Genomic DNA, 14,737 nt, shown 5'->3' with positions numbered 1-14,737 from the left:
GGGGAATTCTCCCAGGTATCCTGGCCAATATTTATCTCTCAATCAACATCACTTAAAAAACAAATGACTTTGGCCATTGTCACATTTATGGGATCTTGTTGTGTACAAATTGGTGGTCAGGTTTCTTAGATTATAATACTGACTATATATTAAAAATTACTTCACTGGCTCTAAAGTGTGTTGGAACAGCTTGAAAGGCGTTATATAAATGCAAGCTCTTTCTTTTTCAATTGCGTTAGTGTGGGAGGGTGTGGGGAAAGTAGGTTAATATTCCTGTTCCCAATTACTACCTAGAGCCCCCAGCCTGGGTAAAGACAGGTTTCTCAGTCCATAATGATGTTCCCACAGATTACCAATGCTGACACACTTGGCTCACATGTGAATCATGGCATTTGGCAGTGAATCATGGCAGTGACTATCGATATTAATGGGTAATACAATGCCATCGAGGTAAATAACAACAAAGCATCTCTCTCAGGGAAGCAAAACAGCTGGCAGTTTAAGGAATATGTGTCCCAGTGGTCCTGTTGAGATACTTACAAAGTTCGTAATCCATCAAGACCCCGAAACATCCCACTTCTAATGGAATCGAGCTGATTGGCTGTAAGATGTAATTCACTAACAGAAGAAGCACCTTCAAACGTTCCATCCTCAATTTCCGCAATCTTATTGTTGCTCAGGTTTCTGGGAATAAAGAGAAAAGGGTCTTAGATCAGAGGGGTGAAACATGTGTGTGTGACTGAGCATGTTAGCGTGAGTTAGGGTGTGTGTGACTGTGTCAGTGTGAGTTCGTAAATGTGTGTGTGCCTTAGTGTAAGTGGTAGTATGAGATAGTGTGTGTGTATAAATGTGTGTGGCTGCGTGTGTTAGTGTGAGGTAGTGAGTGTGTGTTTGACTGAGTGTATGTGTTAGTGTGAGATAGTGAGTGTGTGTGTATGTGTGTGTAACTGTGTGTTAGTGTGAGTTAATGAGTGTGTAAGTGTGTGTGTCACTGAGTGTATGAGTTAGTGTGAGTTAGTGAGTGTGTAAGTGTATGTGTGACTGAGTGTGTGTTAGTGTGAGTTAGTGAGTGTGTAAGTGTGTGTGTGACTGAGAGCCAGGACTGAGTTCCTTGTGGGGTGATTTGCGAGTGCTACTGGGGAGGGTTTAAATTAACTTGGCAGGTGTCTGGGAACCAGGAGGTATTATCAGAAAGGAATACCAAAGTGCACAGTATGCTGGGAGATGGCACTAGAGTAGGGATTAGTAAGTTATTAGTTGGGGTCAGAGGAAGGGGGAAAGTAATAAAGTCTAAATCAGGGTTACAGTGCATGTATGTGAATGCACAGAGTGTGCTAAATAAGATTGGTGAGTTACAGAATTGCGTGTAACTCATGGCATTCCATAATCATGGCATTCCAGATTACCATGTGGAAATATGGTGCTGTGGCTATAACAGAGACCTGGCTCAAAGAAGGGCATGTTAAGGGATGTTAAATATTCCTGGCTACAAAGTGTTCAGGAAATATAGGAAAGGAAAAAAAGCAGGAGGGGTGGTGGTATTGATTAAGGAGAGCATTGCAGTGCTGGAGAAAGAGGATGACCCAGAGGGGTCAAGGACAGAATCTATTTAGCTAGGGCTAATGAACAAAAAAGATGCAATTACATTGCTTGGTGTAGTTGATAAGCTACCAACCAGTGGGAAGGATGCAGAGGAACAAATCTGCAAAGAAATTATAGAGAGGTGCAAAAATTATAGAGTAGTTATTATGGGGGAGTTTGATTATCTGAATATAGACTGGGATAGCAGTAGTATAAAGGGCAGAGAGGGGCAAGAGCTCCTGTTCAGGAGAATTTTCTACAGCAGGATGTTCCCAGTCCAGTAAGAGAGGAGGCACTGATAGACTGGTTCTTGGGAATGATAGATCAAGTATCAGTAGGAGAACATTTAAGAGACCATGATCATTGTATCATAAGGTTTAGGCTGACTATGGAAAAGAACAATGAACAATCCAGAGTAAGACTAATTAACTGGGGGAAAGCCAACTTCAATCGGATAAGAATGACTCTGCGCAGAATAAATTGGAGTCAAAGGTTGGCAGGAAAAATGATAAAAGTGATATTTTAGGCACAGTCAAGATAAATTCCCACAAAGGGGAAAGGTAAGGCAAACAAATCCAGAGCGCCCTGGATGACAAAAGAGTAAGAGATTAAGATGAAGAAGGAAAACTGTGCTTATGACAGATGTCAGGTGGATAACACAATTGAGAACCAGGATGAATATAGAAGGTTCAGAGGGGAAATGAGAAAGCAAATAAGAGAAGCAAAGGAAGAGTATGAACGGAGACTGGCAGCCAACATAAAAGGGAAAGCCTTCCATAGGCATATAAATAGTAAAACGGTGGACAAAGGGGATTTACACATTGAGGCAGAGGGCATAGCTGAGGTATTTAATGAACACTTTGCATCTGTCTTTACCAAGGAAGAAGGTGCTACCCAGGCCGTGGTGAAAGAGGGGGTAGTTCAGACACTAGAAGGATTTAAAATTGATAAGCAGGAGGTATTAGATAGGTTATCTGTACTTAAGTTGATAAGGCACCAGGGCTGGATGAGATGCATCCGAGCATACTGAGGGAAGTGAGAATGGAAATTGTGGGGGCACTGGCCAGAATTTTCCAGTCTTCCTTCAACTCAGGGGTGTTGTTAGAGGACTGGAAAATTACAATTTTTAAAAATTCATTCATGGGATGTGGGCAATGCTGGCTAGGCCAGCATTTATTGCCCTTGAGAAGGTGCTGGTGAGCTGCCTTCTTGAACCGCTGCAGTCCATGTGGTGTAGGTACACCCACAGTGCTGTTAGGAAGGGTGTTCCAGGATTTTGACCCAGCGACAGTAAAGGAATGGGGATATATCTCCAAGTCAGGATGGTGAGTGACTTGGAGGGAAACTTGCAGGTGGTGGTGTTCCCATCTATCTGCTGCCCTTGTCCTTCTAGATGGTAGTGGTTGTGGGTTTGGAAGGTGCTGTCTAAGGAACCTTGGTGAGTTCCTGCAGTGCATCTTGTAGATGGTACACACTGCTGACACTGTGCATCGGTGGTGGAGGGAATGAATGTTTGTGGATATGGTGCCAATCAAGCGGGCTGCTTTGTCCTGGATGGTGTCAAGCTTCCTGAGTGTTGTTGGAGCTGCACTCATCCAGGCGAGTGGAGAGTATTCCATCACACTCCTGACTTGTGCCTTTGTAGATGGTGGGCAGGCTCTGGGGAGTCAGGAGGTGAGCTACTTGCCGCAGGATTCCTAGCCTCTGACCTGTGCTTGTAGCCACAGTATTTATATGCTTAGTCCAGTTCAGTTTCTGGTCTGTGGTAACCCCAGGATGTTGATAGTGGGGGATTCAGTGATGGTAATGCCATTGAACATCAAGTGGCGATGGTTAAATTCTCTGTTGTTGGAGATGGTCATTGCCTGGCACTTGCGTGGCATGAATGTTACTTGCCACTTGTCAGCCTAAGTTGGATATTGTCCAGGTCTTGCTGCATATGGGCATGGATTGCTTCAGTATCTGGGAAGTCGTGAATGGTGGTGCACATTGTGCAATCATCGGCGAACATCCCCACTTCTGACCTTGTGATGGAAGGAAGGTCATTGATGAAGCAGCTGAAGATGCTTGGGCCGAGGACACTACCTTGTAGTGGTGTCCTGGAGCTGAGATGACTGACCTCCAACAACCACAACCATCTTCCTTTGTGCTAGGTATGACTCCAACCAGCAGAGAGTTTTCCCCCTGATTCCCATTGACTCTAGTTTTGCTGGGGCTTCTTAATGCCACAGTTGGTCAAATGCTGTCTGGATGTCAAGGGCAGTTGCTCTCACCTCACCTCTGGAGTTCAGCTCTTTTGTCCCTGTTTGAACCAAGACTGTAATGAGGTCAGGAGCCGAGTGACCCTGGTGGAACCCAAACTGGGCGTCAGTGAGCAGGTTATTGCTAAGCAAGTGCCGCTTGATAGCACTGTTGAAGACCCCTTCCATCACTTTACTGACAATGGAGAGTAGACTAGATCGAGAGGGTGGTAATTGGCTGGGTTGGATTTGTCCTGATTTTTATGTACAGGACATGCCTAGGCAATTTTCCACATAGCCGGGTAGATGTCAGTGTTGTAGCTGTACTGGAACAGCTTGGCTAGGGGCGCGGCAAGTTCTGGAGCACAAGTCTTCAGTACTATTGCCGGAATATTGTCAGGGCCCATAGCCTTTGCAGTATCCAGTGCCCTTAATCATTTCTTGATATCAGGTGGAGTGAATCGAATTGGCTGAAGGCTGGCATCTGTGATGCTGGAGACTCCAGAGAAAGCCGAGATGGATCATCCGCTCGGCACTTCTGACTGAAGTTCGTAGCAAATGCTCCAGCCTTATTCTTTGTACTGATGTGCTGGGTTCCCCCATCAGTGGGGATGGGGATATCTGTGGAGCCTCATCCTACTCCAGTGAGTTGTTTAATTGTCCACCACCATTCATGACAGGATATGGCAGGACTGCAGAGCTTAGATCTGATCTGTTGGTTGTGGAATCGCTTAGCTCTGTCTATCATTTGCTGCTTAAGCTGTTTGACAAGAAAGTAACCCTGCGTTGAGGCTTCACCAGGTTGACACCTCTTTTTTAGGTAAGCCTGGTGCTGCTGCTGGCATGCCCTCCTGCACTCTTCATTGAACCAGGGTTGATCTCCTGGCTTGGTGGTAACGGTAGAGTGGGGGATATGCCAGGCCAGGAGGTTACAGATTGTGGTCGAGTATAATTCTGCTGCTGCTGATGGCCCACAGCGCCTCATGGGGAAGGATTCTCCTGTCGGTGAGCGGGGGCGGGGCTTGCTTCCCGATGCATAAAACGATGTCCATCGGGCGGAACTCCCGAGGTCATCTCACGTCATTTGCATTTTCAGGTCGGCAGGGGCACAGCTGAATCAGCTGTGCGCCCGCCGACCTGTTAACGGCCTATTGAGGCCATTCAAAAATCAATTAAAGCAATTAGTGGACTTGCCCGTCCAACCTTAAGGTTTGCGGGCAGGTCGGGAGCGCTGGCGGCCACCTGAAAAAGCAGGAAACCTCATCCACGGGCGGGATGAGCTTTCATGACTGAGTTAAAAAATTAAGATTCACTTTTATTTAAAGTTCTGTCCATGTCCCAACTCATGTGACATTGTCACATGAAGGGACATGGATGGCAAATGAAATTTTCGACAGAATAACTTTTTCACTTTGGGAACCGATCTCCCTGAGGCAACACTTAGTCTCAGGGAGGTCGGAGCGCACTTCCGCATTTGGCATTACTGCACCCCCCTCCCCTGCCCACACAGGAAGCTCATAGCTTGAGTTTTTTGAAGAGGTAACAAAGGGTTGATGAGGGAAATGCTGTTGATGTGGTATACATGGACTTCCAAAAGGCATTTGGTACAGTATTGCACAACAGACTTATGAGCAGAGTTATTGCTCATGGAATAAAAGGGACAGTGGCCACATGGATGCAAAATTAGCTGAGTGACAGGAAACAGAGAGTAGTGGTTAATGAATGTTTCTCGGGCTGAAGGAAATTTGTAGTGGAGTTCCCCAGGGGATCCTTGCTTTTCCCTGATATGTATATTAAAGACCTGGACCTTGGTGTCCAGGGCACATTTTCGAAATTTGAGTAAGATATGCAACTTGGAAACATTGTGAACTGTCAGGAGGATAGTGTAGAACTTCTAAAGGACATAGATGTGTTGGTAGAATGGACGGACAAGTAATCGATGAAGTTCAATGCGGAGAAATATGAAGTGATTCATTTTGGTTGGAAGAACATGGAAAGACAATATAAAATAAAGGGTACAATTCTAAAGGGGGTGCAGGAGCAGAGGGACATTGGCGTATATGTGCATAAATCATTGAAGGTGACAGGACAGGTTGAGAGAGCAGTTGATAAAGCATATAATAACCTGGGATTTATTAATAGGGGCATTGAGCACAAGAGCAAGAGGGTTATGTTGAACCTTTATAAGACAGTAGATCAGCCTCAGCTGGAATATTGTATACAGTTCTGGGCGTTGCACTTTAGGGAGGATGTGAAGTCTTTGCAGAGAGTTCAGAAAAGATTCACAACAATGGTTCAAGGAAGGAACTACAGTTATGAAGATAGACTGAAGAAATTTGGACAGTTTCCCTTGGAGATGAGAAGCCTAAGAGGAGGTTTGGTAGAGGTGTTCGAAATCATGAGGGGCCTGGACAGAGTAGATAGGGAGAAACTGTTGCCTGTGAAAGGATTGAGAATGAGCAGGCACAGATTTAAGGTAACTGGCAAAAGAAGCAAAGGAGACCTGAGGAAAACTTTTTCATGTAGCAAGTGGTTAAGGTCTGGAATGCCTGAGATTGTGGTAGAGGCAGGTTCAATCGAGGCATTCGAAAGAGAATTAGACAGTTATCTGAAAAGGAAGAATGTGCATGGTTACAAGGAAAAGGCAGGGGAGTGGCACTAACTGAATTGCCTATTCAAAGAGCTTGTGCAGACACGATGGGCCAAATGGCCTCTTTCTACTCTGTAACAATACAGTGATTCTGTGACTGAACGCATGTGTGCGTGCGTGTGTGTGTCTGAGTTTACGTGTTAGTGTGTGTAAGTGCGTTAGCATGTGCTTGTGTGCAAGCATGTGTATGTTAGTGTGTTACTGAGTGTGTTAGTGAGTGCGTGAGTGTGCATGAGTGTGTATGAGGATGTAGATGCTCATGTGTGTTAGGGTGGGAGTGTGTGTGTGTGTGTGTGTTGGTATAGTTAGTGTATGTTAGTGTGTGTGTAACTAAGTGTCTGCTAGTGTGTGAGTGTGGGAGGGTGTGAGTTTGTTAGTGTAAGAGCATGTGTGAGAATGTGTGCTGATGAGTGTTAGTGTGAGAGTGTTAGTGGGCAGGATATTCGGGTTGTTGGGCAGGTGCGGTGGGCAGGCCTGGGAGTGGCCGGGAATTGGCCTGTTGCCTGCAATCAGCCTCCGGCCGCGATTTCACGCTGGCTGGTCAGTTAATGAGACGCTCAGCACTGCCGGGTGGGGGCAGGAGGAGTGCGAGCGTAAACGTCTGCGCATGTGTTCGGGGGAGCGCGCACTGAAAGCTCCTGAAGGCTGGGATCTGCCTCCGGGAGCTGAAGAATTTTAAAATCAAAATTAAAGATTTTGAAAATCGAAAAAAAACTGTCCCCACATAGGACTCACTCACATGAACAGGAACATAATAAAAATTATGTGAAAACACTTTTTTAATGTCGGAAACCTCATCCCTCCTATGGATGAGGTTTCCTAAGAAAATCCAAAGGCTGCCTGGCCGATTTACCTAATGTCATCAGTGAAAAATATTTCACTCAACATCATCCCGCGCTATTTCACACACGGGTGCGTGCCTGCACGCCAAGCAGAAAATCCTGCCCAATGTGTTACTGTGTGTGTGTGTAAATCCTGCCCAGTGTATTACTGTGTGTGTGTGTGTAAATCCTGTCCAGTGTGTTACAGTGTGTGTGTGTGTAAATCCTGCCCAGTGTGTTAGTGTGTGTGTGTGTGTGTGTAAATCCTGCCCAGTGTGTTAGTGTGTGTGTGTGTGTGTAAATCCTGCCCAGTGTGTTACTGTGTGTGTGTGTAAATCCTGTCCAGTGTGTTACAGTGTGTGTGTGTGTAAATCCTGCCCAGTGTGTTAGTGTGTGTGTGTGTGTGTGTGTGTAAATCCTGCCCAGTGTGTTAGTGTGTGTGTGTGTGTGTGTGTAAATCCTGCCCAGTGTGTTACTGTGTGTGTGTGTAAATCCTGCCCAGTGTGTTACTGTGTGTGTGTGTAAATCCTGCCCAGTGTGTGTGTGTAAATCCTGCCCAGTGTGTTACTGTGTGTGTGTCTGTAAATCCTGCCCAGTGTGTTACTGTGTGTGTGTGTAAATCCTGCCCAGTGTGTTACTGTGTATTTGTGTGTAATCCTGCCCAGTGTATTATTGTGTGTGTGTGTGTATGTGTGTGTAAATCCTGCCCAGTGTGTTACTGTATGTGTGTAAATCCTGCCCAGTGTGTTACTATGTGTGTGTGTAAATCCTGCCCAGTGTGTTACTGTGTGTGTGTGTAAATCCTGCCCAGTGTGTTACTCTGTGTGTGTGTGTGTGTGTAAATCCTGCCCAGTGTGATAGTGTGTGTGTGTGAGTGTGTGTGTGTGAGTGTGTGAGTGAGAGAGAGAGGATATGAGCTATTGTGTTAGTGTGTGAATGTTAGTGTGTTAGTGTGTACGTGTGTGTTATAATATCACATTCACAAACTGTGCGAATGAGATCACATGACGAATGAAGGCTACTCATTGTTCCTTTACGAATCAGAAATGCAATTAGCCACATCTGGATTCCTAGATAGTCACATGTGGTGTGTGCACAGCACAGAATAGAACACCTGGTGCTGCAGCATTGAGAATTATTCAACCATTCATATCAGCCTCCTTCATTAGACTCAATGGGGGGGAGGAGAGAGGGGTAAGGGAACAGTCATCTTTTAACCAGTAAATGGTTGAAAACCTTTTTACCTCTACAATAAGCAATGCAGCCGTGCAGCTGTGAAAGGTTCAATGTCTGGGAATGTGATTTCCCTCACTCCCTTCGCCCATCATTCGTAGCCGCGCCTCAGCTGGCTAGGCCCCACAGGCTCTGGAATTCCCATCCAGAACCATTCTGCCACTATACAGGAGGGGGCCATTCAGCCCCTCAGGCCTGCCCTGCCACTCAATTACATCGCAGCTGATCTGTGCCTCAACTTCATTTTTAAAAAATCTATTCGTTCACGGGATGTGGGCATCGGTGGCTTCGTCAACATTTATTGCCCATCCCTAACCGCCGGTCTTTCCTTCCTTGATACCCCTGACCTAATAAAACTCTTAATGAGTTCAGTCTTGAAAGCTACAACTGACCCCATCCACAGCTTTTTGGAGGCAGAGGGTGCTCATTTCCCTCGCAGTTTGCGTGAAGGAATACTTGCCGATTTTGCTCCTGAGAGGCCCAGCTCTAATCCTAAGGGCCAGTCCCTCGTTTTGGATTCCCCCAGCTAGAGGAAATTGTTTCTCTCTCTCTATCTACCCTATCAAATCCTTTTAACATTATAAAAATTCTCCACCTCCCTCTTTACCTTTAAGACTCATTCTGTTTCCACCAAGTTTGTAAGTCACCCCTCCTTCCATCTCCTTCTTTGCTTTGCTGTCTAGGGATGAGGTTACTGGAGGTGAAAGGTGAGAATCTGAAGCCCCCTGACTAAGATTTCCACATCGTTAATTTGGTGTAAAAGGAAAAGCTTCAAGGAGATTCTTTACATCGCCCACTCCACCTACCATTTTAGATAGGAGTACCCATGACCATCCTGCCCTGTTTAGTGGAAACTGCAGCTGTTGTCATTCATGATTGTTGATCATAGAATCCTAAAATGGCCCAGATGGAGGCCATGCGATACATCTAGCCTGTGCTGGCTCTTTCAGTTAGTCCCACACTCCCGCTCTTTCCCCAGATCCCTACAATTGTTTTCCCTTTCACGTATTTATTCAATTCCCTCTTGCAGGATACTATTGAATCTACTGTCAGCCTTCCTAAGAGATAGCACATTCCAAATCCTAACCGCTCACTGCATAAAAAAGTGTTTCCTCGTGTCGACTCTGGTTCTTTTGCCAATCATCTTAAATCTGTGTCCTCTGATTATTGACCCTTCAGCCATTGGAAGCAGCTTCTCTTTATTTACTCTATCTAAACTCGTTGTGATTTTAAATGTCGCTATCGTATCTCCTCTTAATCTTCTCTGCTCTAAGGAGAACAAACCCAGCTTCTCCAGCCCCTCCGGGTAACTGAAGTCTTTCATCGCTGGAACCATCCAAGTGGATCTCTTCTGCACCCTCTCCAAAACCTGACTGTGAAGTCAAACATTGAAAGAGAAATTTCAGCCCCTATTTTTGAGTGACCCAGAGAGTCGGCACATTCACAGAAGGAGCACAGAAATGAATAAGAAGAAAAGAGGAACATCCACTCACATCTTTCTCAACTGTGGAAGCTTCCGGAACAGACCAGTGGCTTCCAAAAGCGAAATATCGTTGTTGGTCAAACGTCTGCGGAGCAGGAAATATTTGGTTACAAAGGATGAAGTTCACTCAGCAGCCCTGCCCTTACACCTGGCGGGGGGTGGGGGGTGGGTAAACTGTACGCTTTCAATGTGTTGGTGCTGGTTCAGGGGCTAACACTGACCACTCTGAGTCAGAAGGTGGTGGGTTCAAGTACCACTCCAGAGCACAACATCTGATACTTCCAGTACAGTACTGAGGGAGTGCTGCACTTTCAGTGATGTTGCTTTTTGGATGAGATGTTAAACTGAGATACTGCCTGCCCTGTCAGGTGAGTGTAAGAGATCCCATGGCACCATTTCAAGGAAGAGCAAGGGTGTTCTCCTTGACGTCTTGGCCAACATCAGTAAAAAAAAAATGGATTAACTGGTTGATATCAAGTTTCTGTTTGTGGGAGCTTGCTGTGTGCAAATTGGTTGCTGTATTACAACACTTCAAAAGTACTTCATTGGCTATAAAGTGTTTTGGGATGTTCTGAAGTCTTTAAAAGGTGCAGTATCTGTTTGATTGAGATAGTTGTTCAAAGAAATAGCCTGCTCTTATTTAATTAATTTAAACTTACTTTTTTACAGTGGTCATTCAGGTTAAGTTTCCCCTGTTTAGTTCTATATTTCTTTGACTCCTCTATTTTTCCAACTGCTTCCCCCTGGCTCCCTGAAGCTGAGGTGGGATGTATCCTGACATGGGATGTTCAAGAGGCCTGAATTAGATATTTCAGAGGGTTATGGGGAAACAGGAGGTTACAGGGATAGGGAGGGGAGAGGCCATGAAGGCATTTGAAAACAAGGATGAGAATTTTAAAATCAAGGTGTTGCGTAAACTAGAAGCCAATGTCAGCCAGCAAACACACGGGTGATAGGGGAACGGGACTTATTGCTGCGATCTAGCTGGCCAACAGGAGGAGCCAGAGACTACTTAACACTTGACCCCAGTGATTCCCCACAGTGAATTGGTTTGCCAACCTCCAGGTTTGCCCTGGGCTGGAGTGTTGAAACCTCCAGGAATACATCCGATCAAAGTTGGCAACGCTAACCGTGCCATTAGGGAGTTACTACAAGTGTGTCAGTCAACTGTACCAGCCAGTCAGCCTCATTATATTTTGAAACTACTGGATTGTCTAGGCAGACGCTCAGACAGATGGGACAGAAGGAGATTTTGTATCATGGCTGCAAGGGCCTCAGATGAATTTTGAGCAGATTTCAGTCCAGTGATCCTGGTGGGCAAATTCTCACTGTGTAAAACTGCTCCCAATCTGACCAACCTGTGCTAGACTCCTGGTTGTTCAAGCCTGTCCAAGGTGTAAATGATTTAATCGTCTTCAGCGGGTCCTCTCATGACTGAAGAGTCTGACGTGGGATTAGTATGGATGTCACATACATCCCTAAACTGACGCTGGAGCCGGGATTTTACGGTCCCTCCCGCCCGGTGGGATATTTCGGTCCTGCCGAACTGAATGGAGATTTAAATGGCTCACCGCGTCCACCAGGGGGAGACACCCCGCGGCAGGGCCGTAACATTCTGGCTTAAGCTCACAAAGTGGCCCAGAGACGTATTGTGTATGAAATGCAACCTTAAAGCACGGGAGGAGACCATTCAGCCCATCGTACCTGTGCTGGCTCTTTGAAGGAGCTATCCAATTAGTCCACCTCACCCCTGCTCTTTCGCCATGGTCCTGCAAATTTTCCCCTTCAAGTATTGATCCAATTTTCTTTTGAAAGTTATTACTGAATCAGCTTCCGCCCATCCTTTCAGGCAGCACATTCCAGATCCTAACAACTCACTGTGTAAAAAAATTCCCCCTTCTCCCCAGTTCCTAATGAGTAGATAAACCAGGGTGACAGTCTAGTGCAGTACTGAGGGAGTGCTACACGGTCGGAGGTGCCGTCTTTCAGATGAGATGTTAAACCGAGGCCCCGTCTACCCTCTCCGGTGGATGTAGAAGATCCCACAGCACTATTTTGAAGAAGAGCTGGTGAGTTCTTCCTGAGTCCTATATCTATACCTCAATCAACATCTGTTTTTATTTTATGCTTATCTGATCATTACCGCATTGTTGTTTGTGGGAGCTTGCTGTGCACATATTGGCTGCCACATTTTCTACATTACAACTGTGAGTCACTTCAATAAAAGTACATCGTGATTTGGGACGTCCTGCGACAGGGGAAGACAAGGTGAGCCTGTGTGTTGGGGAAAGTGACCGTGCCTACTTACAGCTCCATGGTTGACTGTGGAATAAACTCTGGGACCTTGGTTAGTTCCTGATTTGAACAATCCACCACGTTGGACTCACAGCGGCACTTTGGTGGGCAGACTGTGTCTCCATTGCATTCGGTCCCCAGACGGTGATCTTCAGTCCCTGCCGAAGATAATGAAGAAGCAAAGTGAATACCAGGCAGAAAATAACACTGTTTGTTTTATTTAAACCTTTGTTGTATTTTCCCCCTCCTCTCCTGAAGGCATTGACAACTGTGAGCTTGGTTACCTCAGTCCAAGGGCGGGTCTTTGTGCACAAATAGCTATTCAGCCTTAGGCAGTATCATCCAATGTGAGCCAAGCTTCTCTGGACACCATAACCAGGCGGGCAAAGACTGACTGAATTTCCATTTCCTGGCCTAGGGTCCTGAGGGTAACTGTAGTATCTCTGACACGGCTGAAACCCTCCAGTCCAGCACAGATTGGGAATACCAACTGTTAACCCCTGAATGTGTGGCTCTCACTTACTGACTGCAGTAGCCACCTCAGTTAACAAAATGCAACATGATACGGGCCCTCTAAGACCCACAGTCACTTCCGTGCGTTCATGCCGAGCGAGCTCCTGCAGCTGAATGAAACTGGTCGGCAGCATGGCGTAGCGGAACACTTCTCAATTGGAGGGGAGGGGAGGAGGGGGCAGGTGGAGAGGGGAGGGGAGGATAAGAGAGGGGATCAGGCGAGAGGAGGGGGAGGGCAGGTAGAGAGGGAAGGATGGATGGAAGGAAGGGAGTGAAGAGGCGTGGGAAGGCAGGAGAGGAAGAGGGGAGGGGAGGGGAGGAGAGGGCAGGGGGAGGAGTGTGGAGGTAAGGGGAAGAGAGGAGGGGAGGGAAGGTGAAGAGAAATGGTGATGAGAGGGAGAGGAGGAGGAGGAGTGGATGACAGAAGAAAGTTGGTAACACAAGTAGAAGTGAAAGAGAGCTTAGTGAATATTTGGTTAGGAACAGGGCTCAGGACTACCCAAGTTGCTGAGCCATTGAAAATGTCAAATCTAGCACGTCAAGTAGACAGAATTTCGGGAGTGTTGCTTTTGGAGAGGGGGAGGAAATCTTCATTCCCAGATTGTCCATCCAGAGATCTGAAATCATCTCAGTCGTCCAAAACTGCGCTGTCGGTAATGGTCTCTGCAGTGAAAATTTCGCTCTCCTGAAATGATTCATTGCCACTGACCTCGATGGAGGTGTCTGTCAGTTGTTACACATTCATCCATCGATGCATCCAGAGCTCATCAAAGACTGGAGTACACACACATTGATTAATTGACAGCTTTCTGACACGATGATCAATTAAAGGATCGGTGAAGGAGATTGTGGGATGAAATGATTCTCTGCTGCCTGGAAGAGTTTGAGGTGAACTGTTGGGTTCGAGTAGGTGTGGGCCCACATCTCAAAGTCGACCTTATTATTAAACTTCAATCAGTCAGGTTGGCAGATATGACAAAGGGAAATGTATTAAAGGGAGCAAGTGCAGGGGAGGCTTCAGAGCTTGGAACTGAAATGGGAGAGCTATACTCTGTATCTAACCCCGTGCTGCACCTGCCCAGGGAGTGTTTGATGGGGACATTGTAGAGGGAGCTATACTCTGTATCTAACCCCGTGCTGTGCCTGTCCTGGGAGTGTTTGATGGGGACATTGTAGAGGGAGCTATACTCTGTATCTAACCCCGTGCTGTGCCTGTCCTGGGAGTGTTTGATGGGGACATTGTAGAGGGAGCTATACTCTGTATCTAACCCCGTGCTGTGTCTGTCCTGGGAGTGTTTGATGGGGACATTGTAGAGGGAGCTATACTCTGTATCTAACCCCGTGCTGTGCCTGACCTGGGAGTGTTTGATGGGGACATTGTAGAGGGAGCTATACTCTGTATCTAACCCCGTGCTGTGCCTGACCTGGGAGTGTTTGATGGGGACAGTGTAGAAGGAGCTTTACTCTGTATCTAACCCCGTGCTGTGCCTGTCCTGGGAGTATTTTATGGGGACAGTGTAGAGGGAGCTTTACTCTGTACCTAACCCCGTGCTGTACCTGTCCTGGGAGTGTTTGACGGGGACAGTGTAGAGGGAGCGTTACTCTGTTTCTAACCCAGTGCTGTACATGCCCTGAGAGTGTTTGATGGGGAAATTGTAGAGGGAGCTTTACTCTGTATCCAACCCCGTGCTGTACCTGTCCTGGGAGTGTTTGATGGGGACAGTGTAGAGGGAGCTTTATTCTGTATCTAACCCTGTGCTGTACCTGTCCTGGGAGTGTTTGATGGGATGGACCTCGCTCGCCAATGCATAAAATGATGCGCGGTGATGTCGGGTGTGCGTCCCGATGTCACCGCACGTCATTCCGATCTTCAGTTTGGCGGTTGCATACCAGAGTCAGCTGCGCGCCTACCGAAATGTCA

General features: G+C 46.6%; 1 protein-coding gene across 1 annotated transcript in view; it reads right to left on the bottom strand.

Annotated features, from left to right (window-relative positions):
* Window positions 1-536: 536 nt before the first annotated feature.
* Window positions 537-14,737, bottom strand: part of LOC144694703 (slit homolog 1 protein-like) — a 191,135-nt gene continuing 176,934 nt past the window's right edge. Inside the window, exons 16-18 of the mRNA XM_078565291.1 lie at window positions 12,317-12,461; window positions 10,019-10,093; window positions 537-684 (exon numbers count right to left, since the gene is read on the bottom strand). Coding sequence (XP_078421417.1) covers window positions 537-684; window positions 10,019-10,093; window positions 12,317-12,461 — 368 coding nt within the window. The remainder of the gene's footprint in view (window positions 685-10,018; window positions 10,094-12,316; window positions 12,462-14,737) is intronic.

Source organism: Cetorhinus maximus, chromosome 20 (genome assembly GCF_964194155.1).
Source record: "Cetorhinus maximus chromosome 20, sCetMax3.hap1.1, whole genome shotgun sequence".
In the NCBI taxonomy this organism is placed as follows: Eukaryota; Metazoa; Chordata; class Chondrichthyes; order Lamniformes; family Cetorhinidae; genus Cetorhinus; species Cetorhinus maximus.
This window is presented reverse-complemented; position numbering and strand designations above follow the sequence as displayed.